Consider the following 27,257-nt stretch of genomic DNA (forward strand, 5'->3'; position numbering starts at 1 on the left):
ATTTAACTCTACGTTTCATTAATAATATAGTCGAGAAAGATTCATAATTTAGAAAGTATCACAGTTAGGTGTAAGGAGAGGTTCCCGACAGTGTAATATCACTGAAGGGATTTATTTGTACATTATCCCACTTATTATTACATAGCTATTCCTATACGAGTAAATATAAAAACAAATTTATTTGATATCTTTTATTAGAAAAAAAAGTAAACAATCTACGAGGGCTTTCCTAATGGCTGTAAGCAAAGACGCGTTAAAACAAGTTCAAAGTCCATACAAGATAAACATTCAATTTATTAATTTCTAAATAACATGCCATAACCTATATATTTTAATAATTATGCATATTTATACTGTATCCATTCATAGTTCTTAAACTGCATGTGGTAAGATTACACGTAGTAGGCTTACCCGAAATGTTTTACTCCAAAACACTGTTGTCAGTGATATAAGTATTTGAAATGAAAATGATTTCTTAATGTCTTGACATATCAGGGCCATTTTATGATGAATTGATATAAATTTCTTACATACTGTTCCTTAAAAGGTGTTTCAATTATTTTAAAAATGCATTTAAATTTAAATTAATGCATCTTTTAAAACATATTCCTGACTCAAAAATATGCATTATATAATTTTTTTTAATCTAAAGCACGTTTTTTAAGCTTGTATTGTTGTTGACCCATATAAGACATCTACTGTACTTAAAGCAACACTATGTAGTTTTTTTACCTTTAAATAATGTCTCTAAAATTGTTTCAGTGATAGAACAACTTTTAACTGGACAAATTGTAATGTTGCTGCAACCTGAGCAACCTCCTAGCTGCTACAAGCACACTATGAAAGTGGCGGTGGAGGGTAGGAAACACAGCCCCGCCCCTCCCCCTGCCCGCAGAAGAGTGTCTGATACCAGGCACTGTTGCTTTTTAAACCACATGGGGGACCTGTAAGTCATTTTTACATGGAAACTACATAGTGTTGCTTTAAAGCACTAACTTTATATCATCATTTAGTGCATTTTTTATTTAATTGAAATCAACATAAAAAGCACAGATGTATAGATTCTTTATGTGAAATTTTTTATTACAGACCAGAAAGAGAGCAAATTGGGTTTTCTGTGGGGATTGGGATCATTGTTATTTTTTTTTGATGCATTTAAAGGTGCAGTGTGTAAATTTTAGCGGTATCTAGTGGTGAGGTTGCGAATTGCAACCAAAGGCTCAGTCCACTGCTCACCTCTTGCTTTTGAAACACATAGAGAAGCTACGGTAGCCACCACCGGACAAACGTGTCATCGCCGAATACAACTTAGTAAAAAAGTTTGTCCATTAAGAGCTTCTGTAGAAAAATGGCGGCACAAAATGGCGACTTCCATGTAAGGGGACCCTCGATGTATGTAGATAAAAACGTCTCATTCTAAGGTAATAAATACATAACAGTTCATTATAAAAGGTCTTTATACACCCCTGATAATATAGTTTTGTATATTATTTTGCATTTCTGTCAAGAGATTCTTCTAAAAATTACACACTGCACCTTTAATTCTTAGGTCTAAACCATGAAAGGCTTAACGCACAGAAGCTCAATGTAAAGTTGTTAACATCTGTGTAATCTTGCCATTTTATATCCACTAAGAGTTGGTTCCCTATAGGAAGATAGACATTATGTTCAATGAATATCAATACTGTGAACACAAGCGCCACCTGCTGGTCAGATATGGTAAGTGACAAAAATCACACAAAAAATATATTATGAGCAACATAATCAAAACATGTGATTTTTATTCCGTGTATGTTTGCTTAAAACAAACTTCAGACTGCTGCAAGATGTGTTTTTATAAAAATTGAATATCTAAAGTACAGCAGAATATTTAAAGAAAACGTATCACAAGACTTTTTTAAAATGTCAAATAAATCTTTGGTGTCCCCAGAGTATGTATGTAAAGTTTTAGCTCAAAATACCATATAGATAATTTATATAAAAAGTTAAAATGGCCGCTTTGTAGGTGTGAGCAAAAATATGCCATTGTGGGTGTGTCCTTTAAAATGCAAATGAGCTGATCTCTGCACTAAATGGCAGTGCAGTGGTTGGATAATGCAGATTTAGGGGTGGTATTATCCCCTTCTGACATCACAAGGAGAGACAAATTTCAATGACTTATTTTTTCACATGCTTGCAAAGAATGGTTTACCAAAACTAAGTTACTGGGTTGATCTTTTTCACATTTTCTAGGTTGATGGAAGCACTGGGGACCCAATTATAGCACTTAAACATGGAAAAATATGTCCCCTTTAAACTATCCTGTGCAGAAGTGTTCATGGCAAATGCAATGACCAACTTTTACATATTAGCTTTAACAGATGGACGTTTCTATAAATACGGCTGATAATAAAAGAGTTTATTTCCGTATAACTGCCTGCAAGTGCTGAAGCTGAGCCAGGTTTACACTTCCACCTCCGCACACGATCATCACCAGCGGATCCAGCGGTTTAGGGAGGCGTCCCTCCTCCTGTAGTCTCTGGATGACACCACTGTAGACTGCTGCCAGAGCCGCTCCGCAGGCCAACTCCACCAACACACGCTCCTCATCTGCACAAGTACATGAACAGTAATACAAAATCTTTCTAAATGACAACAATTCAACTGATTTAAATCACAATATTTACCTAGGAAAGTTTCTATTGCTTCCAAAGCTTGTAGATCTGTTACCACCTCTGATATAACCGTGGACCGTTTGCTGTACTCAAACGCTTGTTGGCAAGCTGTTTTTGCTCCCAAACACGTTGCTTGACTATTCAGTTCAAAAACAGTGAATTACAGAAATGTTTGGCAACTTTATGAATAGATCGTTTAGATTTTTATACCTTGTAATGTCCGGCAGCGTAACTAGGTCACCAGCTTTCAATGCGACATTGAGACAGTCTGCACCTACAGTCTCCATGCAAAGGACAGGAACACCTCCCCAACCGACTTCATCCAACCCCTCCATCACCCCACAAAACAGACCTCCACCACCCACAGACAGCACAATAGCTCCAGGTTTGGATGGCAATGAGGCCTTGAGTTCATGCACTATACTGGAATGACCTTTCCTAAGGGACAGATAAACTCTACATAATGACATCACATCACATGATCAACATACAGCAGGTTTGAAACACATCCAATGTGAGTATCCACCTCTTCAAATGGTGATTTTGGCCTGTCTCACCTCAGCAATATTGGCATTCTTGACTCATGACCTTACAATAATGTCATAATTTATTAGATTTTTTTAAAAGTAAACTGTAATCAAAATGAATCACCTCCAATAGAGGTGCACCCTGCACCCTTCATGAACTTATATACTCACCAGACCAGAGGATGGTTGAATGGATGTATTACAGTAAGACCTTCAATTTTAGCCAATCGGAGGGCCTCAGCATTTGCATCATCCCATACCTACCACACCACATAAAGATCTATCATATATATGTATGTATGTATACAGCACCATGCTGAAATAAAGTCATGCAGGATGTATGAGACAGAACTTGCCTTGCCAGCAACTTTAACTGTAGCTCCCTGATCCTTAAGTTTCTCCACTACCAGATGAGGCGTCGTAGATGGTAAAACAATCGTGGCAGGAAGACTGAGTTTTCTTGAAGCATATGCAGTGGCCATGCCAGCGTTACCTCCTATACAAATAAAGTGAATGCCAATTTTATATTTATTTTACAGTAACCAATTTGTATGTAAAGTAACTGTATGTGTAAATGCGCACTGTAGAAATGCCAAAAACCAGCAACAAATAATTTGTATGCTCAGGCTTTCAGGCCAAAAAAAGTGCTCTATTCTATTCTATTCTTATATATTCTATTCTATTCTTATCTATTCTATTATAGTATAGTATTGTATTGTATAGTATAGTATAGTATAGTATATTCCATTATATTATATTATATTATATTATCTATTTTTTCTATTATCTCTTCTATTTTATTTTATTGTATTTATTTTATTTATTCTATTCTCTCTTATATTATACTCTATTTTATTCTATTCCATTGTAGTATAGAATAGTATATTCCATTATATTATATTATATTATATTATCTATTTTATTCTATTATTTCTACTATTTTATTTTATTGTATTTATTTAATTTATTCTATTCTCTCTTCTATTATACTCTATTTTATTCTATTCCATTATAGTATAGTATAGTATAGTATATTCCATTATATTATATTATCTATTTTATTCTAATCTCTCTTATATTATACTCTATTTTATTCTATTCCATTATAGTATAGTATAGTATAGTATAGTATGATCCATTATATTATATTATATTATCTATTTTATTCTATTATCTCTTCTATTTTATTTTATTGTATTTATTTTATTTATTCTTTTCTCTCTTCCATTATACTCTATTTTATTCTATTCCATTATAGTATAGAATAGTATATTCCATTATATTATATTATATTTTCTATTTTATTCTATTATTTCTACTATTTTATTTTATTGTATTTATTTTATTTATTCTATTCTCTCTTCTATTATACTCTATTTTATTCTATTCCATTATAGTATAGTATAGTATAGTATAGTATAGTATATTCCATTATATTATATTATCTATTTTATTCTAATCTCTCTTATATTATACTCTATTTTATTCTATTCCATTATAGTATAGTATAGTATATTCCATTATATTATATTATATTATATTATATTATATTATATTATCTATTTTATTATATTATCTCTTCTATTTTATTTTATTGTATTTATTTTATTTATTCTATTCTCTCTTCTATTATACTCTATTTTATTCTATTTCATTATAGTATAGTATAGTAAGTATAGTATAGTATATTCCATTATATTATATTGTATTACATTATATTATCTATTTTATTATATTATCTCTTCTATTTGACTTTATTGTATTTATTTTATTTATTCTATTCTCTCTTCTATTATACTCTATTTTATTCTATTATATTATATAATATTATATTCTTATTTATTCTATTCTATTTGTATTTATTCTATTCTATTTTTCTCTTTTATCCTATTCTATTCTATTCTATTCTATTATTATCTCTTCTATTTTATTTTATTTATGTTATTCTATTCTCTCTTCTATTATACTCTATTCTTTTCTATTCTTATTTTTATATATTCTATTTTTCTATTATATTCTATTTTTCTCTTCTATTCTATTATCTATTCTATTTTATTCTATTATCTATTTTATTTTATTTGTGTTATTTGATTATCTCTTCTATTCTCTTTTATTCTACTCTAATCTATTCTATTTTCTATATTCTATTTTCTCTTCTATTCTTATATATTCTATTCTATTCTCAGTTCAAAATAATATTAATATCAATATTAATGCAAGAGAAAAAGAGTTATGTGGTTTTACATTTGCACTTACCAGAGGAACAAACCACACCAGCTGACTTGGTTGAATTTGCAACCTTATAAAATAATGCAAAATGCTTGTTAAAACTGACAATACACAACACTATAAAAACTGTGGTAAATTATAATATAGGGTATTTTAGTAATTGTATTATAGTGTATTTACTATAGTACAATTAGGAAAACACTATAGAATGAATGAATTTTACTACAGGTTAATAATATACTACATTGTAGTATTTTTTATGTGGGTTCTTATAAAAGCCGCTAGGGGGCAGTGCAGAATACCCTATTTGAATTCCTGCACGTTTCAGTGTCATCAATATTATTTAATACTTAAGTATGCGATAAAACGTTACTATGTTTGTTTAGTCAAAAATTGACTAAACAAGATCATTCATGTAAGTGCATGCTTTTAAGAAATGCATATATCTATTCCTTACATTTTGACACATGTATCCTATGCCGCGGATTTTGAAAGACCCAGTGGGTTGCGAGCTCTCCATCTTTAGAAACACGGTGGTCCCGAGCCGATTAGACATCCCCGTGCTTTCCAGAAGCGGCGTGACGACGTGAAATCCATCTTTCTTTGACATGTTAAGTAAAATTTCCTAAAACGCAAACAGTAAATTACAGCAGAGGAGATGCTTGTGCGTTCAGTTTTCACAAACATATCCCAAACATAACGTCTGCAGTTTCGTTATTGTACTCACCTATTCCGCGGTTGTTGTCTCTGATTGACTGGTTGTCATAAATACTGCTGTCTAGAAGTTCAAAGTTCGCTTGCTGACGATAAACTAAGCGAGTAACGTACTAATTATGTCCGATATTAAACTCTGACTGCAGAAGGGATTATGGCAAAATAAAGGTAAGTTATTTATTTACAGACATATTTTAGATCAAATTAAGATAGCATTAGGCCTACTGTACTTTGAGATCTGCTGTGACATAATTGAATGATCAGCGTATTTATATAGACGGGTTGCTCGGCGACGTCATTAACTGGTTGCGCGCGCAACCGAGAGACAGAAAGAAGAGACGTGCATTGTGTTGTATGCTAGTAGCGATGTCTGTAAGTCAAAATGCCAAAGAGTTGTTGCGTGGAAAATAGTACCAACAGAGTGCCTGATGTTAACATACCAGTAGATCGGGCTTTCTGCCTCGTGGCTGCGCGCGCACCCTGTAATGTTTGTAAACTTGCAACCCGTCTATACAGCCATTACATAACTGGCGTTACCACATGAAAAATACAGTAGTATAGTATACTGTAGTATTTAACGTAGTAAACTCAACTGTAGCATACTAAAATTCCTAGATACTATTGTGTTTTTGGTTAGAAAACATTAGTATATTACAGTTTATCAAATTACTATATACCACATAAGACATACTGTAGTATACTAATATTTAATACTGTAGTAAACTCAGGGATCCCACAGGTCATGTAATTTCTGGAATATCATGAATTTTAAAAGGTCTTTTCAAGATATTGAAAGTCAGGGACGATTCGATTTCGATTCTTGAGGCTTCGATTCAACTCAATTCGATATTGATTTAACGTTGTTTGCGTCGATATCGATTCAATCATAAGTAAATACACAAGCAATTAAGTACCCGGGTATATTTTTAAATAATGTGTGTAGTATTCACTGATCTATATAAATGACTGGATTGCGCATGACGTCACAACTGTGAAGCCACCGCGCCGCCATGTTGGTATACCCAAACATTCCATAAAATCAATGGACGCGATCAGGGCTGCGTTCAGCCCCGACAAAACGTTGCACAACGTTTATTAAACTGAAACGGTGATGCATTGAACACCCTGTTGTGATGACGCAAGAGTTGCAACTACGGTAGCTGAGAGGACATTCTTTGTATTCTTTTTAAAATGTTTCTGAAGCATGATGAAATCGTTTTAAATGTGTGTTTAATACTGTAAAATATCGTTGATGTTACAGTCACTGACCTTGCCGTCCAGAATGAAAGACAACATTCCAACTTGAACCCATTGAGCGAGCTGTCTCTTTACTATCGCGTGGTTTTATACATCTTGCCGCTGATTGGGCTGACATTTCTGACACACCCACCAAACAAAAGAAAACGCTTCTAAAACCTGTTGCATTCCGTTGCACACCGTTTCAAGGAAACATGTCGTTCAACCCGGAAACCGTAGCAAAACGTTGCGCACCGGTGTGAGATTGAACGTGCCCCAGATTTTAATGATAAAACATCACTTTACAAGTCTTCGTTTTTATATCTGAAGTTACTCTGTACATTATTACAACACAAACGTCCTAAGCATGTACATAGTTATTTACTGAAAGTTGTACATTTTAGTTTTTAATCAGTTATTATACATTCATCTTCATTACAGTATCAGATCAGCAGACAGACCGCAGCATTTAGTATTAATGACAAACGTGCTCATTCTGAAATCTATATAAATAATCATACTTTGTACCGTATTTTCATGCAATAATTTGCTGGTTTTATGTTATCTAAACTTACAAGTTACCTAAACTTATTTAGAGAAATAACGCTGACCGTGTAGCTGAATTTTAAAAAAAACTTTATTTATACCCGTGTCATTAACAGAACGCAGCAGACACACTCACCTTAACGGTTTTTTATAAATCCATTTTCCTGCCCGATTAAAGCATAAACATTGCAAATAACACCAGAATTAACAGTTAATTTACGTACACATATCCTTAAAATAATCTTGCGTGACTGATACGCTGTAAAGCGGGTGAATTTAAAACATGATTTTGAATGGAAGTCAATGACGCCGTCTGCGGGTTGGGTATACCAAGATGACGGCTCGAACTCTGCGCTGGCTTCACCTCACGCTGTTACGTTGAGCGTTCTATGCGCAATCCAGTCATTTATATAGATCAGTGGTAGTATTGCTAATGTTTGATCACGTTGATGGTGCAGGCTTGAAAGAAGTGCTGCTGTTTGCCATCTTTAATCTTTCTGTTTTGATAAAGCGCGTCTTGTACAACGCTGAACGCTCTCACTAGAGTGTTGCCCACAGCGCCGCCACTGGCCGGGGGGGCTGAATCGATTCATAGGATTTGATGAATCGATATTGAATTGAGAAACAAATAATTGCAATGCATTGATGAATCGATATTGTTACCCAGCCCTATGGAATATCAGGGATTTTTGTTTTTTTAATTTATTAAGATGTAATTGGCTTGTTAACTTGTGAAGTAAGGATTAGGAATACCATATACAAGTCCAATCGGCAAGCCTCCGCTGACTACAACTTAAAGAGCTGTTTATTGGCACTGATAATTTTACGCATTTGAGCTACATTTCACAGCATCTTGGAAATAGGTCATAGAAATTCAGCTTTTTAGTCAGGGAAAAGTCAATTTGACATTTGACTTAAAAGGTGCAGTGTGTAAATGTTTGCGACATCTAGTGGTGAGGTTGTGAATTGCAACCAACGGCTCAGTCCACTCAGAGCCATGGCTCTGAGTCCACTGCTCACCCCTCGCTTTTGAAACACATAGTAGCCTAGGTATGTGACAAAAAAATATAAATACCAGAAAATTCATATATAATCATAACCATATGATAGATAATAAAAATAACTTTAACATGGTTTTTAAATTATTAAAATCGGATAATTATTAAGAAAGTTATGGAATTTTTTAACTCGAAAATTAGGGGGCATTTTTGTACCCAATTAAAACCATAAAACTATGAAACACTGTGACCTCTTCTGCTTGACCAAACACTTTAAAATATCATAACTTCCTCATTTCTTGGTCTATTTGCATAATTCAAACACCACATTGTAGGTAATTAAAAGCCCAACAAGAATAAGAGGACATCTTTTTAAATGAAAATTTTATTATTTTTGATTAACCACTAATTAATGAAACCGAGAGCATCAATCCACGCATATCTTTCCATATGAAATCAAAGCCCTCTCAAATATAAGCTATATTTTTATATATTAAAGAAACATTTCATTGTTTCTTTAATATTTCTTAATTGACTAATAATGCTGGCGAGCAATTTAAATAGTCAGATATTATTATTATACATTAATGATGATTATGTTATTTGTCAATTAATAAATCAATAAATGCATGCATGTTGCATGCATGTATTTATTTATATGTTTGACAAAATCATGCCAATAATGTAATCTAGAGATTATAATCCTTCGTTCTGTATGATTACTTTGAAAAATACTGCACGGATTGATGAAAATGGAAAAGTTTTGGAAGCCAATATGATTGAATGGGCGATTCTGCTTTTGACAACAACGTCACTTGCGGATCGTAAAAGAACACATGCGAATGTTACAATCAATCCCAAACTTCACCTAATTAAAGTTAAATGTATATTCTATCAAAAGTATTTGGTTTGAAAATTCGAACGTAAGAATCAATGTGAGGAAGTAATTTATGTCATATGGGCTTTAAAGGTATTTACAAAGCAAAGATATGACAGATTTCCTAAGTCACCAACGCGTCTGGCGCTTAATACCTGCTGGGAACACAGCCGTGGGAACAAAGCACTCGTGCGTATTACGTCATTTTGCCACATACCTACACATAGAGAAGCTACTGTAGCCACCACCGGACAAACATGTCATCATCATTCATCATTCATTATGAAAGGTCTTTATACACCCCTGATAATATAGTTTTATATATTATTTTGCATTTCTGTCAAAAGATCGTTCTAAAAATTACACACTGCACCTTTAAAGTGGGCACCCTGTTAACTGTACTGAAATTCCTATATAATATAGTGTTTTGGATCTATACAGGAATCATTTAAGTATACTACAGTTTACCAGTTTACTGTAGTTTACCACATGAACAAACTGTAGTATCTCCCCCCAAAAATAGAAACCATTACAGAAATTATTTTGGATTTAATGGTTTAAATGGGAATTTTATTGGTTATAGTGTAAACTATAATTGTCTCTATGAGTTTCTACTGGCATGTGTTGGGTTGTGTTGGTGGGACCATTAAATCCTACTGGAATATGTCCCAAAATCCACTACAAAAAAGAATTTTATTGGTTCCTTGTTTTTCAGCAGGGATACTAAACTGTACTAAAATTCCTAGATACTAGAGTGTTTTTGATCCATATAGAAAACTAAACTATACTACAGTTCATTACATTACTATAGTTTACTACATGAAAAATAATGTAGTTTATTATAATATGTATTATAGTAAACTACTAAAGTGACTAGATACTAATGTGTTTTGGATCTATACAGGAATCATTTAATTATTATTTCAGTTAGATAGAGATTGTCTAGGTAAGTATAAAAATACCAATAAAAGCTTTCCTTAGGATGTAGACGTAGCCCAAATTCTACACAACTGTTTGCAAGTACAATCTATTTTTAAAGGGGACATTATCATGAAAATCAGACTTTTTCCATGTTTAAGTGCTGTAATTGGGTCCCCTACTCTGGGGACACCAAAGATTTATTTGACATCTTAAAAAAAGTCATGTGAAATGTCCCCTTTAAGCTTATGAATTATATTCATGTTTAAATAAGTAAGGAATAATTGACAATGGGCCGTTGAATTATTCAAAAATAATGCACACCCAAAGGGGTAAAGCATGAAACATTTCTCAACCAATCAGAATAAAGCATTCAACAGCCTGTGGTATAAATGTAAATAATAAAATTGTTATAGAAATCATTTAAAATCACTAAGAAAAATGTTTGGTACTGTGTAGTTGTGTGGACATTAATTCTCATAATAAACCAGTCTCTAAATATACTAATACTACTGAAGTATTGATATTTTAGGATTATACCACAGTTTTAACAGTTACCCCTTTATATATAAAACTGGCTGTGAAAAACTAGGTCAATACAACATGTGAGTTTGTCCCAATGTGGAATTTTTTATTGTGCAGATGTACATGACATGTTGCTTAAATGGCTCTCATATGACAGCACAAACCTGTTCCGACAGTAAGAATTTCGTTTTATCTCTTTTAAATAAACAATCCTTAAAGAGAGAAAATATAATTTAGCTTAAAAAAATAAAGCCTAACTTATGGGAAGCACAGGAGTACAGGATAATGTGATATGTTATCAATATCCTCTTGGTTGATGGAAAAACAGCCACTGCAATAGCTTTTTTTTTAAATGGCAAAACTTTTCTGTCAGCATCCTGACTAGTACACAACTTTACCTCCTCAGGCCCACATAATCCTCCAAATACAAAAATATACAGTATCCAGATCAGGCCACTTCCTTATTATCCAATAGTAGCTTGACCAGCCTCAAGGTCTCTTTCAAAACACTTTCTCCACTTTCCTTCCTTTTCTCTAAATCAGCAACTTCCTAACCATGGGAAATGAAACATCGGTCCCTTTGGTTTCCTTTCCACCTGATAATAATTACAGAGCACGTACACTGGAATCCAAGTTTGCACACTCTGTCACGAACCCTTATCATCACATTCACGTCCTACTGACAGCCACATCCCTCTCGTATACCCACACACACATGCGGTACACTCTGGAGGTTGACACTCTGGGACAGGACAGAAAAGCTAGCACATTCCTCAACAGAGCTATGATTAAGAGGGACACTGCAAAAACAACACATCAAAGTGACGAATAAAATCTTGGATGCAAAAGGAAGACGGCTGAATTCCCAGCTCTCGGGCGAATCCATCTCTTCTGACATCAGAAGTGCTCCATCATCTGGCGACCTCTGTGGTCTCTGTGTTGTGGTAATGGACAGGGCACAGCACCATTCTGCAGTTTCTTGCCAAGTGCTGTTATAGGAACTTGCTCTGTCTCTTCTGGCCACCTATGCCAAGGAACGTTGCCTGGGTTTGATCCTTGGGTACAACTAGAGCAAAACAATTAAATTAAATTTGGTACTTGGTCCTTTTCTGTTCAGTTTAACTTTAAACGAAAATGTAAGCATAGTTGGAACTCAAAAACAAAGTTTTGCCAAATATTCAGCTGTCCTACCCCTAATAAGTTGCGTGGAACGTAGCCCTCTTTGTCATTGAGCTTGGCCCACCACCACTCAGTCTCGCTGTCATCCCTACGACTCATTACGGTGAGAGCGTCTCCCTCACGGAACGACAGCTCATCTGCACCTTGTGCTTCATAGTCCCACAGGGCATATACCGTCCCCTTATTCATCACGCCCAGCTTCTCCTGCACACCTGATAGAGAACCAGAGAAGAGATGATTTTGTTTACAGCCACTCATATGCCAAAACTTGACAATAAGACATGCTTGTACCATATAGGAACTGTGAGCACTGGATGTAACCCTCTTCCATTTCTTCGCACTTGTCCGCCGCCGTTTCCACATCACTAATAGTAGTGGCAAAAATTGCAGCTCCAGACTCCACCAGCAGCTTGCAGAGATGAACATTGTTGCATGAGGCTGCACAATGCAGGGGCGTCCTAATCACACGCCAAACAGAGTGTCATTTAGTAACTGTTAGCAATTACTTGATACGAATACCATATAGTATGTACTGTTACAGTTGCATGCGTTTTCTTTTGAGAAGTAAGAACTTCACATTCATACATAATAAAACAATATAGTTTCAATAGTTTAAAGATGTTTAAAGATCAGAAGTGAGGTTGCTTACCATCCATCACTGTCTGCTGCATTGACATTGACCCCAAAGTCCAGCAAGAACTTCACGATATGGTGGTGACCTGCACATACTGCGTTATGGAGAGGGGTTATACCCTCATCATTTGGAGTGCTGGGATTGTCCACCTGGAAACACCGAACCAAATTGAAGACAAAATGGTGGACAATGAACACTTGGATTAATACATATCCATGTAGCATAAGCATTCATTTAAAGTGTAGTAGACATACAAAACAAAAAAATGTACAAGTGGTAGATCAATGGTACCTCATAGATAATCCTTTGCACCAAGTCAAACTCGCCCTCCAGAGATGCATCCAAAAGCAATGCAAGAGGATTGAATTTGACCCTAAGGCCATGACCAGTCCGCTCGGAGCCAGGCTTCTTCAGGTTGGTGCGCTTGACCGGAGATATGAAAATTATTAGTTTAGTTTTTATATAGTGAAGGCCAAAACCCTAAAGCGCCATGTGTCTTTTCAGCAATAATAGATCCATGTTGACCATAAGCCATCCATCAGTCAGTCAATCAATGAATTTATGCCATATTGGATAAATGCTAATCTAGCCAACAGTGGTGCCTAAATGGTTAACCTTGTTCTGCAAAGCTCTCACAAGAACAAGGGCTACCATGTAGACAACAAGCTAGTGCAAACTCACCGGAGATACACCAGGAGGGGTGCCTGACTGTGCTGTGGTCTCCTGCTCTGCAGGAGATTGAGCCTCTGGTACAGTGTTCAGTTGTGTGTCTGTAACACTTGTGTGGTTGTTGTTATGATTGTCCTCAGGGGTGTCCTTAACAGTAGAAGCTGAGGCATCAGCAGACTGAGTACCGCCTGACTCAGTGGCTGGATGTGTCAGCAGGTTTTCACTGGCGTCAGCTGTAGGTGATGCAGAACAGGTGGTAGGTGGGTCTGGAATAGGCGCCTCTGCTGAAGACCCAGCTAACATATTTGCCTCTATCAGGTTCTTGTTGGCAGCTTCCCCATCACCCATGGATGTCTCCATATAGCTAAGAGGACTGTCAGGCTGGAAGAACGGTGTACCACCCACTCCACCCTCAATGCCTCCTGCAAGGGTATTGAAGCGCTGATATAGAAGTTTCTGGATGTTAGGCCCAGTTGGTCCTTCTGGCTCTGTGATGGAGCTTCGCTTCTTTAGCGGCCGTGGGGCATTGGCTAATTTCCTTCTCAGTACCTCTAGATCAATGTCACTTTGGTAACGGAGAGGGGAATGGGCCACAGGGGTCAATTTGGTAGGGCTGAGAGGGCGAGGGATGTTCTCCACACCGGGTGGAGGTAGGGGAGCAGTCTCTTGGTCCGCTTCTTTGTCCACCTCATCTCTGGACAACTGCTGGCAATGGGGAACTGGCGAAGGAGAAGTGGAACTTGGTAGGACTGGTTTTCCATATACTGGAAACCAATCAAAAGAAAGTAAATTTTAAAAAAGATACTTTACATTATGTTTGGAATAATCTTAACCCTTAGCCCAATGTCATTTACCTGCTTTGACAGCAGCTCTGCTACTGCTGGAGTAGTTTTTGGCTGTAGGGTGCTGCAGGTACATGTTGTATATGGAACTGGAGTTCATAGTGGCAGGACCCTTTCGTGGAGACTGGGGCCGAGAGCCTCTATCCGGAATGAAAGGCCGCACCGCCACAGCCAGAGGAGGCTCTGTCCTTTCAGTCTGAGGGAAGAGAGCTGACCCAGGCGTGGGGCTGGGAGGCACTGTTATCCGATGTTGAATCTGCTGTGAGGAGGAGCCAGAGGCAGGGGGTGCTCTCTGCCAGCCTAAGGTGCCAGGAACAGAGCGAGGCAAAGAGCTGGTGGCACAGACTGTAGAGTGATGACCAGCACTCGGATAAGTGCCATAGATGGGCGGAGGCTGCTTAGACAATGCTGTTACTGTCCCTAACAGCTTAGGGGCTTCCTGGAAAGAGACGCGAACATGAGTTAAGCATGTGCAAGACTTCATGATGTCTTCCAGAAGAACACTGTAAGTACTGTTTAATCTCACCTTGTCCGAGGTCCCCATCTTGCTGGTGGGATCTGGACTTGTATCCTTCCAGTCTGGGGGTTTCAGATGAACCCTATTATTGATGAAGGAGGGCCAGTTTGCATCATTAGCTGCAAAAAACACAGCGGTACTTAGAATAAGTTAGTCGGAAGGAGACAACAACGCATATGACCTTTCTCAAGTCAGGCTCATTATGGCGCAAACTGACCTGCTCACCGGGTCATTAAAGGAGGAGATGAGTCTAAAAATCTGACTACACTTTCTGACCCCTGTGACATAATCAGTGGGGTATATCGGTGTCCTGTCCTCTGCTCAGATCTCTCTTTGGGTTAAATGGATTACTAAGCCTACGCTTCCAAGTGCGCTGCTCTGCTTGTCAGAGCCACGGGCGATGACGCATGTTTATCCCAGCCTGGTGACAGACGGCCTGTCAAACTAACTGGCTGCAAAGTCCACGAAGGAGAAACGGAGTAAAGCAATGAATCAAAGCAAATTAGAAACAGGGATTTCCTTTCTCTGTATAGTTTAAATTCTACCAGTGACTATACTAAATGTTCAATACAGTGCTTTGTTACAGTATGTATTCTTGAGGCCAGACTGTTATTTTCATGACCACTTACAAAAATAGACATTGTTACATAAGTGCTTCCATTATTTTCCACTGGTTCAGTTCAGGGTAGTAGGATTCCTGTGGATCACACTGTAGTCACTATAGGCATTATGCTAAGTATATCACTTTTTAATGCTAAATAATGGATGGTGCTTAAAATGCCTTTTTAAGCACTTGGTTTGTCAGACAACTCTCATGTATAAAACGTACCTCAACCCAGTGCAGCCTTGTGTTTATGTCAGTGCAAGAGAACCATTTACTATCATTTGCATTTAAAAAAATCTTTAACAACCTTTTCTATGTTTTCTAATCTGAGAATTCCTCTTAAAGCCCAAACACTCACAAGAAGTACAGTCGGAGCCTGAGGGGGCTTCGGGCCCCTCTCTAGGGTCAGATGTTGACACCAGAGGGTCCGCTATGATGTCTAAATCTGAGACCTTCCATGGGCCTGCAGGCATCCTCACCCTTTCTTCCTCTGTCCCGCCGCCCCACATATATGACACAAACGCATTACAAACAGGAGGGGAAGAAAAGAGAAGGTGACAGACGTGAGAAAATGAAGAAGCATGTTAATGATCAAAGCCGGAAAACGTTAAATAAATATTTTTTTTAGTAAGTATAGGTATGTCTTTATGAGCTCCCCCTTTTGGATGAAAAGCAACACTGCAGTTCTTCATCCAATTGTGCTTTTAGCATTATTATGCCAAGAATGACAAATAATTGCTTTTGTGACATATCAGGATAATGAGAGAAGCGTGGAAACAAATTCGAGCTGAGCTGTATGAGTGCTTTAACATTAGTGATAGGAAAGAGTCAGGGTGGAGCAATGTGCTAGATTTTGAGTGATGGACATACATAGCCAACACATAAGGCATCTATTATAATTTCTCTCTGAATGGGGTTCTGGCTTCTTATAAACCCATTCAATGCTCATTGCCTTTATATGCAGATGTTTTCTGACATTTATGTGGCATTAGCATGCAAGCAGAGTTCTCAAAGACTTTTCATCAGGATGAATTCCTATTTTTGGAATTGAGTGCCCAGCAGGTGCCAGGGAAAATGTTGTTATAAAATACAAGAAGTGACTAACCTGACTTAGAGCGAGCATGATTGACTGTGGCGGTGAGAGACTGTGGTTTCAAAGGATCAGGAGGTAAATTGTAGCCTCCTTCTTGTCGCACCGGCACCTGGATGTAGGGACAAACTGCAGCCACCCGTCCCGAAGTGCCAGGGGTGGGCTGAGGGGAGGGAGGGGTGCTTATTCGCCCAAGCTGTGGAGAAAACAAGTGGGCATTCACAATATAAACAGGCAAGCTTGAAAGAATACCCAGCAAGCAATTTCTAGTTAAGAAGAGATCTACTAGCCATACAAACACAGCCCAGACATTTATCGTATTTTCCGGACTATAAGCTCCGGAGTATAAGTCGTATTAGTCAAAAATGTGTTTTGAAGAGGCAAAAACATATATAAGAGGCACTGGACTATACGGCACGTTTATTTAGAAAATGATCCAAGCCCAAGAACAGACATTTAATCTGGAAAGGAAAGTTATTCAACTAAACAATAGCACAGAACAGCAGGCTGAATAGGTGTCTGTACATATTAACGTAACATTAACATTTATTCAGCTAACACAATAGCATACAGAACATACCTGGGAGGCTGAATTGGCTAAATTAACACAACAAGCCAAATCAAGTTCACCAAGTTCCCGAAGTCATTCCGCATCACGGAATCTATTGAATGACATAAATACAGGACCAGCATAGAGTGGCCTCTCACGGCTGTAGACGGTAATGGGTTCATATCAATTAATACTGACATATAAGTCGCACCTGACCACAAGTCGCAGGACTAGCCAAACTATGAAAAAAGTGTGACTTAGGGGCTGTTTACACTTGGTATTAAGATGTGTTTTCATCGATCGGATCACAAGTGGACGAGAGAGACACATTACGTTTACACCTGGTATTTAAATCCGTCTCTTTTGTCCACTTTCGACCGCTTCTGTCCTGAATACTGTGAGGGGATGGTCTGTGAGACGGTGGGCGAGTCTCTCTGCTGTCATTCAAACGCGAGCGGGAGTAATTATGAGTTTATATGGACGCAAACTAATATTATGTCGGAGTCCGCTGCGCCTGTTTAGCAAGTAAACATGCTGCACAGAGTTTTGTACGTGTGTATGTAAGAGCTTTCTCTGAATTTTCAGCGCAATTGATGAAATAGGATCACGCAACTTTCACACGCTTTCAAAACAAAACTACGGAGATCAACCGCTTTAGGTTTATCAATGAAAGATGTTCACCGTATGTTCACGCCAGAAGTAAAAAAAAGACGTAAAACTTGTGTTTAATACATCAGATTAGATAAATGGGCGGAGAGAAGGCGGTCGCGTGTGGCTGTTCGAACACATTCAACCACATATGCGTTTTGCAACTCCAAAGCGATCCGATCGAAAGTGGTTTCGACTACCTCTGGATGTGGTTGAAAGTGGTCGAAAGTTGACAAGCTCAAAACGTTTTGAACACCGTTTACACCTGGCATTAACATCGTCCACTTGTGATCCGATCGACGAAAACGCATGTTAATGCCAAGTGTAAACAGCCTCTTATAGTCTAGGAAATAAGGTAGGCTAAAGCAAGGGGAAAAAATTGATACCGTACTTTCCGGCCTATAAGCCGCACCGGAGTATAAGCCGCATCATTCAAAAATGCGTCATTAAGACGAAATAACACATTTAAGTCCCAGAGGACTATACGTCGCGTTTATTTAGAAAATTATTTCACAAAATCCAAGCCGAAGAACAGACATTTAATTTGGAAAGGCAAATTATTCAACTAGACAATAGCAGACAGAACAGCAAGCTGAATAGATGTCTGTACGTTAAAGTAATATTATTAGTTATTTAAACGATAAACCATAGCATACAGAACTTACCCGGAAGGTTGAATAGGCTAAATTAACCGAACAAGCCAACAAGCGTGAAGTTCGCATACTTGTCATTCCAAATTACAGAATCCATTGAATTATATACAGAAGCAGCATATGGCGGACTCTCGCGGCTGTAGACGGTAATGTTGTCTCTTGAATCATAAATTAAAAAATGTATTTATACTGACTTACAAGGCCCACCTGACTGTAAGACGCAGCACCAGCCAAGTTATGAAATAAAAACGCGGCTTATAGACCAAAAAATACGGTAGATGTCTAACCGTAAATGAAATAAAATAAATAATTAAACCAAACACCTTCTTATCACTGTTGACTGCTAATGACAAATAATTTAGGCAAAAACGGCATGTAAACAAGTTAATTTTGGCTAGAAGTGGATTACTCATAGCCGGACTATATCGGGTCTATTGTTAACCAAGATGGTGAAATGACTGCTATTGCTTGCTGGGTATACACTAAATATATTAATATATATATATATATATATATATATATATATATATATATATATATATATATATATATATATATATATATATATATATATATATATATATATATATATATATATATATATATATTACAATATATCAACAAAAGTCCTGCAGTGTGATTCTTTATACATTTGCAGAAACAAAACACTTGCGTTATAGTGAACAGGTTTATTCAATTCAGGCTTGTATCTTTAAATAGAGGCTGCAATGCAGATGCAGGTCTGTTTGTTATTACATGCCTCTGCTTTTTTCTTGTAGAGACGCTCTCTGAGGTCCCCGATACGCTTATCCATCATGGTCACCTCCATGTTACGCTTGTTAAGCATATCCTTGTGCTGCTGCAGCTTGCTGTTCTGTTCCTGGTTTAGCTTGTTCCGGATCTAAATAGTAAGGCAGTACAAACATACGTATATCGGTCATACAATCCCATACAGAACTGATATCCCTACTAAAAAATCCAGCTAAGACCAACATAAGCTCGTGAGCTGGTTTTAGCTGGTTTTGCTGGTGTAGGGCGCTGGTTTTGCTGGTCTAGCTGTGTTTTGGTAACTTTTTAAGCTGGTCTAGCGGGACTTGGTCAGGCTGAAAGACCAGCTGGCCCACCACTGGTAGGACCAGCGTAAACCACCTTAAACCAGCTACCAGCTTATGCTGGTCTTAGCTGGACTTTTCAGTAGGGATATCTGATATATTGGAATATTTTCCAGTCAAAATGTCATATGTTTATGCAGCTAATATCTCTGGCGTTTAAAAACATGCTTGATAATCTGAATCTTTTATGTGATATCTCTCTGGGGCACAAACTGTACCGCAAACAGCTTCAGAGAGACAAGATGCAGGGGAATGAATAAACAACCGTGGCAAATCAGGAAACCATTTCGAAATCAAGTCTTTAAAAAATTCACTGGGGGAAAAATTATTTTTGAAGACCAAACAGCGTTGATTGTTAAAAAGAAATTATTTCCTATTACGTCTGTTTTTCCCAAGTGAAATCAATATATTTTATGAGATGAAAGCATTTTGCAGGCAATTAAAAAGTTCTTATGCTGTATATAAAGTAAACATCAGCCACTAAACATTTCTATATGGGATTTTTTTTGTCTACACCAGGGGTTTTCAAACTCCAGGGGTTCCCAAGAAAATTTTAAAGAAAAAAACTAAGCAAAAATAGTAAAACTCTACCATACATACATACATACATACATACATACATATATATAAATGGACATATCTTTTAGGATGGGGGTTCTTCGCATAAGGTCATCATATTTGGGGATCCTTGCCATCATAAAGTTTGAAAACCCCTGATCTACACCACTATTGTACAAACCTATGGATTTTAAGAGTGTGAAGGTGAGGTCAAGTTTGATCAATCCAAGCTTTGTCAAATTTTCCTCTTAAAAAGCCCAACTGTACAGACCTGCAGTTCCTGGTAAAGTTTACGGAGTTCCAGCGCAGCATTGCTGGTCACCGGTCCTCCAAGAGGCTGCAGGCCATTGAGACGTCCACGTCGCAGGTCGTCTATCTGCTGCGTGAGTTGATCCACCTTCAGCATGGCCGACTGCAATTCTGCCTGCTTTTCCTGGAACAATCCGCTTACGTGCTCAATTTCTGCAGCTGAAAGACACCCATCACATATAAATACACTATCCATTTTATTGTTATTACACTTCGTACATAAGTTGGCATCTGTGGATTTTTAGTGTGGGTGTGTATGCAAGTGTGTGGGCATGTGGTCGAGCAAAAACCATCTGAGATGCCCACTCCTCGAGATCACAAATCAAAACAAAGCTCATGAGAAGTACAGCAAACTGTAAATAGAGGGGAATGGTATTGTGATCTTTATTATGTACCATAAATTCCATAACAATTGAATTATCCCATTGCTCTTCCGCACCCTATCCAGAACTCCACAGTTCATAGATGTTCCTTCTGACTGATCAACTGCCAAGAGGGAGTGGATGGCAAAAGCAACTGGAGCAAGGGATGAAATTCCACTGTATACACTTGCATAACTTAACTTTAGACATAGCGCTTTTTAAAGGACTTTCTTTGTGCATATCTTTCAACAAACAGAATTGAGTTTTGAACATTTATATACTTTTTACACATTTATACACAGAAAAATGGTAAAAAATGATCCCAAGCAGTCACCCACTGACTTTCATAGTAGTATTACCCACTGACTATTTCATAATAGCAGTCCTGCACGGGTCCATTTTTGGAGACCCGCTCCCACCCGTACCCGCAAAGTTCAGCACCAGATCCGACCCGTCATGCGTGATAATATCAAAATTAAACCCGCCCGGACCCGTTAATATTTGGCCTGTTACCCGACCCGCACAGGCATAAATCACACACCCAAAAATCATTCCAATTAAAGTACTTTATTTTTCATCGCGTCTCTCTCTCAACATCACAACAGGGTCATGAATGGGCTAATGAAACAGGCTAAAGTGCGCTTCGTTTTGCGCCATTCAAGTAGACCACCATCGGCACAAATCAATGGAACCTGATAACTATACACAAATAGACCTTTTAATGAAAAAAAGACCAAGAAAAAATACAACCTACCTACACAACCCCTGCTGTGCTCCTAAGTCTCATCTCGAACTGATTTCTAATGCTGCGTTCACATTAGCCGCAGTAGAGGTGTCAAGCGCGAGTGACCTCAATGTTAAGTGAATGCAAAGACGCGTTGACACGTCTGGAGGTCTCACTGCGCGAATGAGGCATTTAGCGCGGCGCGAATTGAGCGTTGCCGCTGCAAACGCGCGAGTTGAAAAATTGGAACTTTGGCGGAAAAAGCGCACCGCGTTAACCAATCAGGAGCTTGCTTTAGTAGTGACGTGATTACAGGAAGCGAGCGGAGTCGCAGAAGCCCCTCCCATGACGCACATTTCCACGTGAATGTCTCGATGACTAGAATTTCACGCGCGAATGAAGCGAGTAAACTCAAAATGTTCAAACAGCAAACTAGGTGCGGAACACGCAAATTTGGCTGGTGTGAACCCACGGTAAGAGAAGACGTTCCCAGCTTCTGGCTATCAACGGCAAAACTTCATACAACTATGCTACAAGAAGCATCAACAAAGGTCGCACACTGTCGCAGTGGTGGTGACTTGATGGGTCAAATGTCATATGTTGCGCGTGTAATGGTAATTTAGACATACAAATATTGCACATATTTTCATTCGCGCTAAAACCTGCCGTTAAAGTAATTCAAGATATGTATAACTGTATTTTTGAGCTATGCCCTATGTTATATTTACTGAATTATGATTTGGAAAATAAGTGTCCTTTTATAAGAAAAGAGGTGTTTACAATGTTTTCTTATTTTGCAAAAAAATGTATACTTACTGTATGGATTTCTCAGTTAGGACCTAGATTGGATCAATGGTTGGAACAGATAATAGATTTCTTGCCCATTGAAGAAATGACAAGTAAACTGCATTCAAGACTGCAAGAGTTTCATTCTATATGGGCATTAGTATTAAATTATATAGAGACTATAAAATGATAAATTTAAATGGAGTAATGGATAACCTATAGATTTTGGTAGAATACATTTCCCTTTTTTTTTGTGTGTGTGTGTGTGTGTGTGTGTGTGTGTGTCGGTTTGATGTCTTCGCTGTTTTTTTTTTGTTTGTTTTTTGTGATTGTATTGTGTGTGTAATATGTATTAAAATGTGAATAAAAAAAAAACAAAAAAAAACTGCCGTTAATTATCCGCCCACATCCCCGCCCGTGAATTTTAGGAATGTCACAATCCACCCGTTTTAGACACTTTTATGCGGGTATCCGCCCTTTGCAGGACTCTGCCGTCAACTGTGCTTACTATCATTTAGCAAAATAACTTCTTTTATGTTCAACAGAATAAAGAAACAGGTTAACAACAACATGAGGGTGAGTAAATGATGACCAAATTTTCATTTTTGGGTGAACTATCCCTTTAATATTGATACAGGCATGTTACGCACCCAGGTTGCCATTGATAAGCTTGCTGTAGTCCACCTGGCCCCTCATGGCACGGACCTTCTTGAGTTTGGCTTCCTGACTGTCCACTCTTTCCCTCAACCGCTGGAGTTTCTCACTCTCAGGCACCGAATGGCCCTGGCGAGGGTCCTGCTGTTTCAGATACCGCAAACGCTGCTCCTGAATGAATGAAATGAGAAGGGAGAAAAGGGCAAAAACGGGAGGTGAGGGTAACAGTCAATTTTAAAATGGGAGGGAATTGGCACAAAACAGACGCCAACCACTTTAATCAACAACAGCCCTTTCACACACACCTCACTACGCACAGTGGAGAGCTGAGAGACAACATGGGATGGAATTATAAAGGAAACAGCAAATGGTAAAACATGAGGAAGATAGAAAGACAGGAAATTTTACATTTGCAGAATCTTAACGTAATCTATGTGACAACTGTAATTACTTAAGACTATACATAAAAGCTTCAGAAAATGCAATGTAACAGACAAAAACAGACTGATCTCATGTAAAGTCATGTTATAGTCACGGAAATTTGATTAATTTATTACACTGAAAAAATGATTTATTGAATTTAATAAATTTTTTTAAGGTAAGTGGTTGCAATCAATTTATTTAAGCTACATTTAAACTTTTAAAGCTACTTTTTTCTTGCCTTGAGCACGAATGTTTTTTTTTTGTGTCACTCGCACAAATTTCTATAAATAGTTTATCGTGTCCGTGGCATGACTTTCTTTTTCGTGGCATTTTATGTATTGTTTTTTCATTGTTTTTTTTCTATTTTCTTATCATTGTCGGTTGGGGTTAGAATCAGTTTCTGTTACATTTTTAGACATCCTAACCAAAATCCCACCTCTAACCCCAACTCCAAACGAGAATCGTTTTAAAAGCGGAAGAAAAACATACAGAAACGTATACATAAAAGTACATCCTAACTCAAAACCCCAACCCCAAGCGCTAATGATAAAAAAATAGAAAAAAATTGAGAAAACAATACATAAAAATGACACGAAAAAGAAAGTCGTGCCACGGACACGAAAACCAATTTATAAAAATTTGTGCTTAGTAACACAAAAAAGACATTCGCGCTAAAAAAATCTGCTTTTCGTGCCATGGACACAAATAAATAAATATTTTTTTTGTGACTATAACACAACTTGCCGTGAGATCACGTTGTACAAAAAGTGAATGTTTGATGAATGAGACTGAAATAGAAAGCGGAGGAAAGCTCATGCTGACCAGCACGTTTAGGTCGGCTTTAAAATGAGCAAATACAAAGCCAGGCCAAACAGATCCAGAGCGTTGACTCGACACAAACCAGTGTAAAATGAATAAACAAAGCCATCATTCAAATCTTGTGCTACTACTGTATGTACAGCTCCATGAACAAACATGTATTGATTTTAATGATTTTCTGCACACAATAATAAAAGTGCATTAGAAATACGTGCAATAAAAAATTTCTCTGATCGTCTATTGACAGAAACAGAATCTATAAAAAAATCTATTCAACAATCATCATTTTTTTTTAAACATAAATATATTATATTACCTTGCAGTAGGTGAGCTGATGACCTCGTGATGTTTCTTTTTTAGTTAAAAGTTAATTTAATGCATATTCAAGCTGTATAACTTTGGAGAACAGCTCACACCCAAATGACCAATTTGCTATTCTGATACTTCTTTTCCCGGGAACTGACTATTCCTTCTTCACCAACATGCATGCACACTTAACTCCAGTGGTCTTAACATCCACCCTCTTCCTGCCAGCTGCAGCTCCACATTTATGTAATTTCCTGTGTCAACATGCAGAGTCCCTTTCCTGTTGTCGTTTAAGGAAAAGTACTTTGCGCCCAGGCAACAATACTGACTTAGGTGCAATATTTGCCTTAACATCACATGCTGATTTCTAGGCAGTACATGTGTCTCCATCACAAAAAATCAGCTAGTTGTGCAATTAAAAATGAATGTGCATGCTAAACGAGCATCGGCGCATGGAATCGTACTAGTTTAATTAATCAAACATGACATTTTACACAGTCCAGATGATACGGCCATGTGTTCGAGGATCCCCTTTAATGCACGTGCATACACCTTGCCTATGCTAGATGGACACTTGGGCTTTAATTTTTAGTATGTTCAAAGTCAGCAGACCAAAAGATGTAAGGTTTAAAAAACAAAAGATCCAAATTAAAGCAAAAAAAGGACTAACTTAGTCATGTCTTAACAGTTTGGATATAAAAAAAATCCACTGCAAGATCTGAAGACACATAAATAAATAAAGAGAGACAAGGCTTCGTGTGGTGGCACTCACCTTAGCAATGAGCATCTGCTGCTGGGTTTCGATCTGTTGCTGCTGTCTCATCGCCATCTCCTGCAGTTCTGACAGCGTTAAATCCACATGTGGATTCCCCACCTACACACAAATTGCAACACAAACAGTCAGGTTAACTTTTTTCTTCATCTTTATGGAACCATTTAGCCAAAAATGCATCTTTTATGGCATCTTGAAGCACTTTTATTTTTAAAAGTCTGGTTGACTTGATCAAATGTTGTAAGTAGCAAAAATGAATTTAGCTAGAAATCATCACAGAATCACGAGGAAATTCCTAGAGTGAGTGAACAGGATATTTGTCATGTCCTGCAATTGTGTGTACTCATCTGCACACACTACAATCATTCACGCTTTATTATATAAGCTCATGCCCACACACATGTTGAAGCTATTGTATACACTGCAAAAGAATAAGAGTCTGTGTCAGAATGTTCCTGAATTACATACAGTACACAAATCCATTGTCATTGGCTCCTCTCCTCTTTAACTGAGTGTGTGTTACTGTATACTTGTTGACTCAAAACTATCAGACAGACCTACAGTACATGCATCACTACTGTACAATGAAAATTTTACATTTTCATTGTACAGTGCCGTGCTTCTATTGAAAACAACTAAAGAGATTTACGTAGGAAACGTAACTCGCATCATCGTTTACTTAGAGGTTTGTACCTTTTGCATATCGTTACTAATACACACTTACACACCAAAGGAAATGTAAAATTGTAAATCGGACGATAGGTGCTCTTTAAAAATGATCCTAGATTTCCAGTATAAAAGACCAAACATGGTTAACCGGTATTAAGTTGCGTGCACACCAAAGCTTTTACGCCGGCGTATGTTTTCAATTACTGTTGAAAGTATACACTGCAAAAACTTGCATCATTGTTTACTTTGAGGTTTGTACCTTTTGCATATCGTTACTAATACACACTTACACACCAAAGTAAATGTAAAATCGTAAATCGGACGATAGGTGCTCTTTAAAAATTATCCTAGATTTCAAATATAAAAGACCAAACATGGTTAACCGGTATTAAGGGCCAATCCCATTTCTCTGTCTTACCCCTTCCCCTTACCCCTACCCCTTAGTTTTGCACGTTCACGTGAGAGTAAGGGCTATCCCAATTCTCGTTTTGATCAAGGGGTAGGGCTAAGGGCAAGTGGTAGATACCCCTTAAAACCAAGAATTTCCGCGAGCTTACTTGAAACCAAGGGGTACCCAGAATACACTGCGCAACCGGCAAAAATGGCGGCCAAAGCGTCCAGAGAGTCCCATAAATGTAAGTATTTTCGGGTTAATAATTAATTTAAAAATTACTAACGTCTTGTTTTGTGCTCTACACAGTCCTGTTCATATATATTTGAATTATGTTCTTAATTTAAATGTTTTAAAATTCCGCTAGTTTGCTACGCTAACGTTACGTTGCTGATTTGCACAACATTCCCGTATTTGCTGATTTGCACAACATTCCCGTATTTCTCTAACTAGCCATGAATGGACTGCATGCTTGTCTACAGTTTTAACTGCAGCCAGCAAACGACGATATATGATGACGTAACCGTAACCAAGCGGTGTCTCATTTCATAGGGGTATGTTTTCACCCCTAGCGCTTAACACTTGGTTTTGAGGGACAAGGGCTAGGGGTAAGACGAAGTGGTAGGGGAAGGGGAAGGGGTAAGACAGAGAAATGGGATTGGCCCTAAGTAGTGTGCACACCAAAGTTTTATGCCGGCGTATAATTTCAATTGTTTCCAATAGAAGTGCTGTTTTTTTTTTAAAAAGCCAGCAGCTGGCATT

At 37.5% G+C, this 27,257-nt stretch overlaps 2 protein-coding genes and 1 long non-coding RNA gene across 7 annotated transcripts in view; all 3 read right to left on the reverse strand.

The window, feature by feature from the left end:
- Window positions 1–9,998, reverse strand: part of LOC141365228 (uncharacterized) — a 90,508-nt gene extending 80,510 nt beyond the window's left edge. Inside the window, exon 1 of the long non-coding RNA XR_012370394.1 lies at window positions 9,937–9,998. This is a non-coding gene — a long non-coding RNA (uncharacterized lncRNA). The remainder of the gene's footprint in view (window positions 1–9,936) is intronic.
- sdsl (serine dehydratase-like) lies at window positions 1,764–6,544 on the reverse strand. Its single transcript, XM_055172164.2, has 8 exons — window positions 6,138–6,544; window positions 5,868–6,035; window positions 5,438–5,480; window positions 3,538–3,677; window positions 3,353–3,441; window positions 2,865–3,092; window positions 2,667–2,791; window positions 1,764–2,589 (listed from the first exon to the last, which is right to left on the reverse strand). The coding sequence occupies exons 2-8, from the start codon at window positions 6,018–6,020 to the stop codon at window positions 2,399–2,401; spliced, it is 969 nt and encodes a 322-aa protein (XP_055028139.2). The 5' UTR covers window positions 6,021–6,035; window positions 6,138–6,544; the 3' UTR covers window positions 1,764–2,398.
- Window positions 9,999–11,305: 1,307 nt separating the features above from the next.
- The window catches only part of ppp1r13ba (protein phosphatase 1, regulatory subunit 13Ba), a 42,529-nt gene continuing 26,577 nt past the window's right edge, over window positions 11,306–27,257 (reverse strand). For 4 of the 5 annotated variants that reach the window (XM_073869234.1, XM_073869233.1, XM_073869232.1 and 1 more), the window contains 14 exons: window positions 25,436–25,537; window positions 23,112–23,286; window positions 20,552–20,748; window positions 19,371–19,511; window positions 16,775–16,955; window positions 16,028–16,159; window positions 15,075–15,184; window positions 14,561–14,987; window positions 13,717–14,470; window positions 13,329–13,464; window positions 13,053–13,186; window positions 12,695–12,861; window positions 12,416–12,615; window positions 11,306–12,290 (listed from right to left, as the gene is read on the reverse strand). In XM_073869234.1, the coding sequence (XP_073725335.1) occupies window positions 12,249–12,290; window positions 12,416–12,615; window positions 12,695–12,861; window positions 13,053–13,186; window positions 13,329–13,464; window positions 13,717–14,470; window positions 14,561–14,987; window positions 15,075–15,184; window positions 16,028–16,159; window positions 16,775–16,955; window positions 19,371–19,511; window positions 20,552–20,748; window positions 23,112–23,286; window positions 25,436–25,537 (2,898 nt within the window). In that variant the 3' untranslated portion in view covers window positions 11,306–12,248. The remainder of the gene's footprint in view (window positions 12,291–12,415; window positions 12,616–12,694; window positions 12,862–13,052; window positions 13,187–13,328; window positions 13,465–13,716; window positions 14,471–14,560; window positions 14,988–15,074; window positions 15,185–16,027; window positions 16,160–16,774; window positions 16,956–19,370; window positions 19,512–20,551; window positions 20,749–23,111; window positions 23,287–25,435; window positions 25,538–27,257) is intronic. The other variant, XM_073869235.1, reaches the window with a different exon arrangement.

The sequence above is a fragment of the Misgurnus anguillicaudatus genome, chromosome 7 (genome assembly GCF_027580225.2).
Source record: "Misgurnus anguillicaudatus chromosome 7, ASM2758022v2, whole genome shotgun sequence".
In the NCBI taxonomy this organism is placed as follows: domain Eukaryota; kingdom Metazoa; phylum Chordata; class Actinopteri; order Cypriniformes; family Cobitidae; genus Misgurnus; species Misgurnus anguillicaudatus.

Excerpts from the sequence above, each read along its gene's own strand:
- sdsl (XM_055172164.2), bottom strand. The coding sequence starts at position 6,020 with ATGTCAAAGAAAGATGGATTTCACGTCGTCACGCCGCTTCTGGAAAGC. Across the intron at positions 3,442-3,537 it reads CAGTTAAAGTTGCTGGCAAG|GTATGGGATGATGCAAATGC; the intron begins GCAAGTTCTGTC and ends GTGGTGTGGTAG. Across the intron at positions 2,792-2,864 it reads ACGCTGCCGGACATTACAAG|TCAAGCAACGTGTTTGGGAG; the intron begins GTATAAAAATCT and ends TGAACTGAATAG.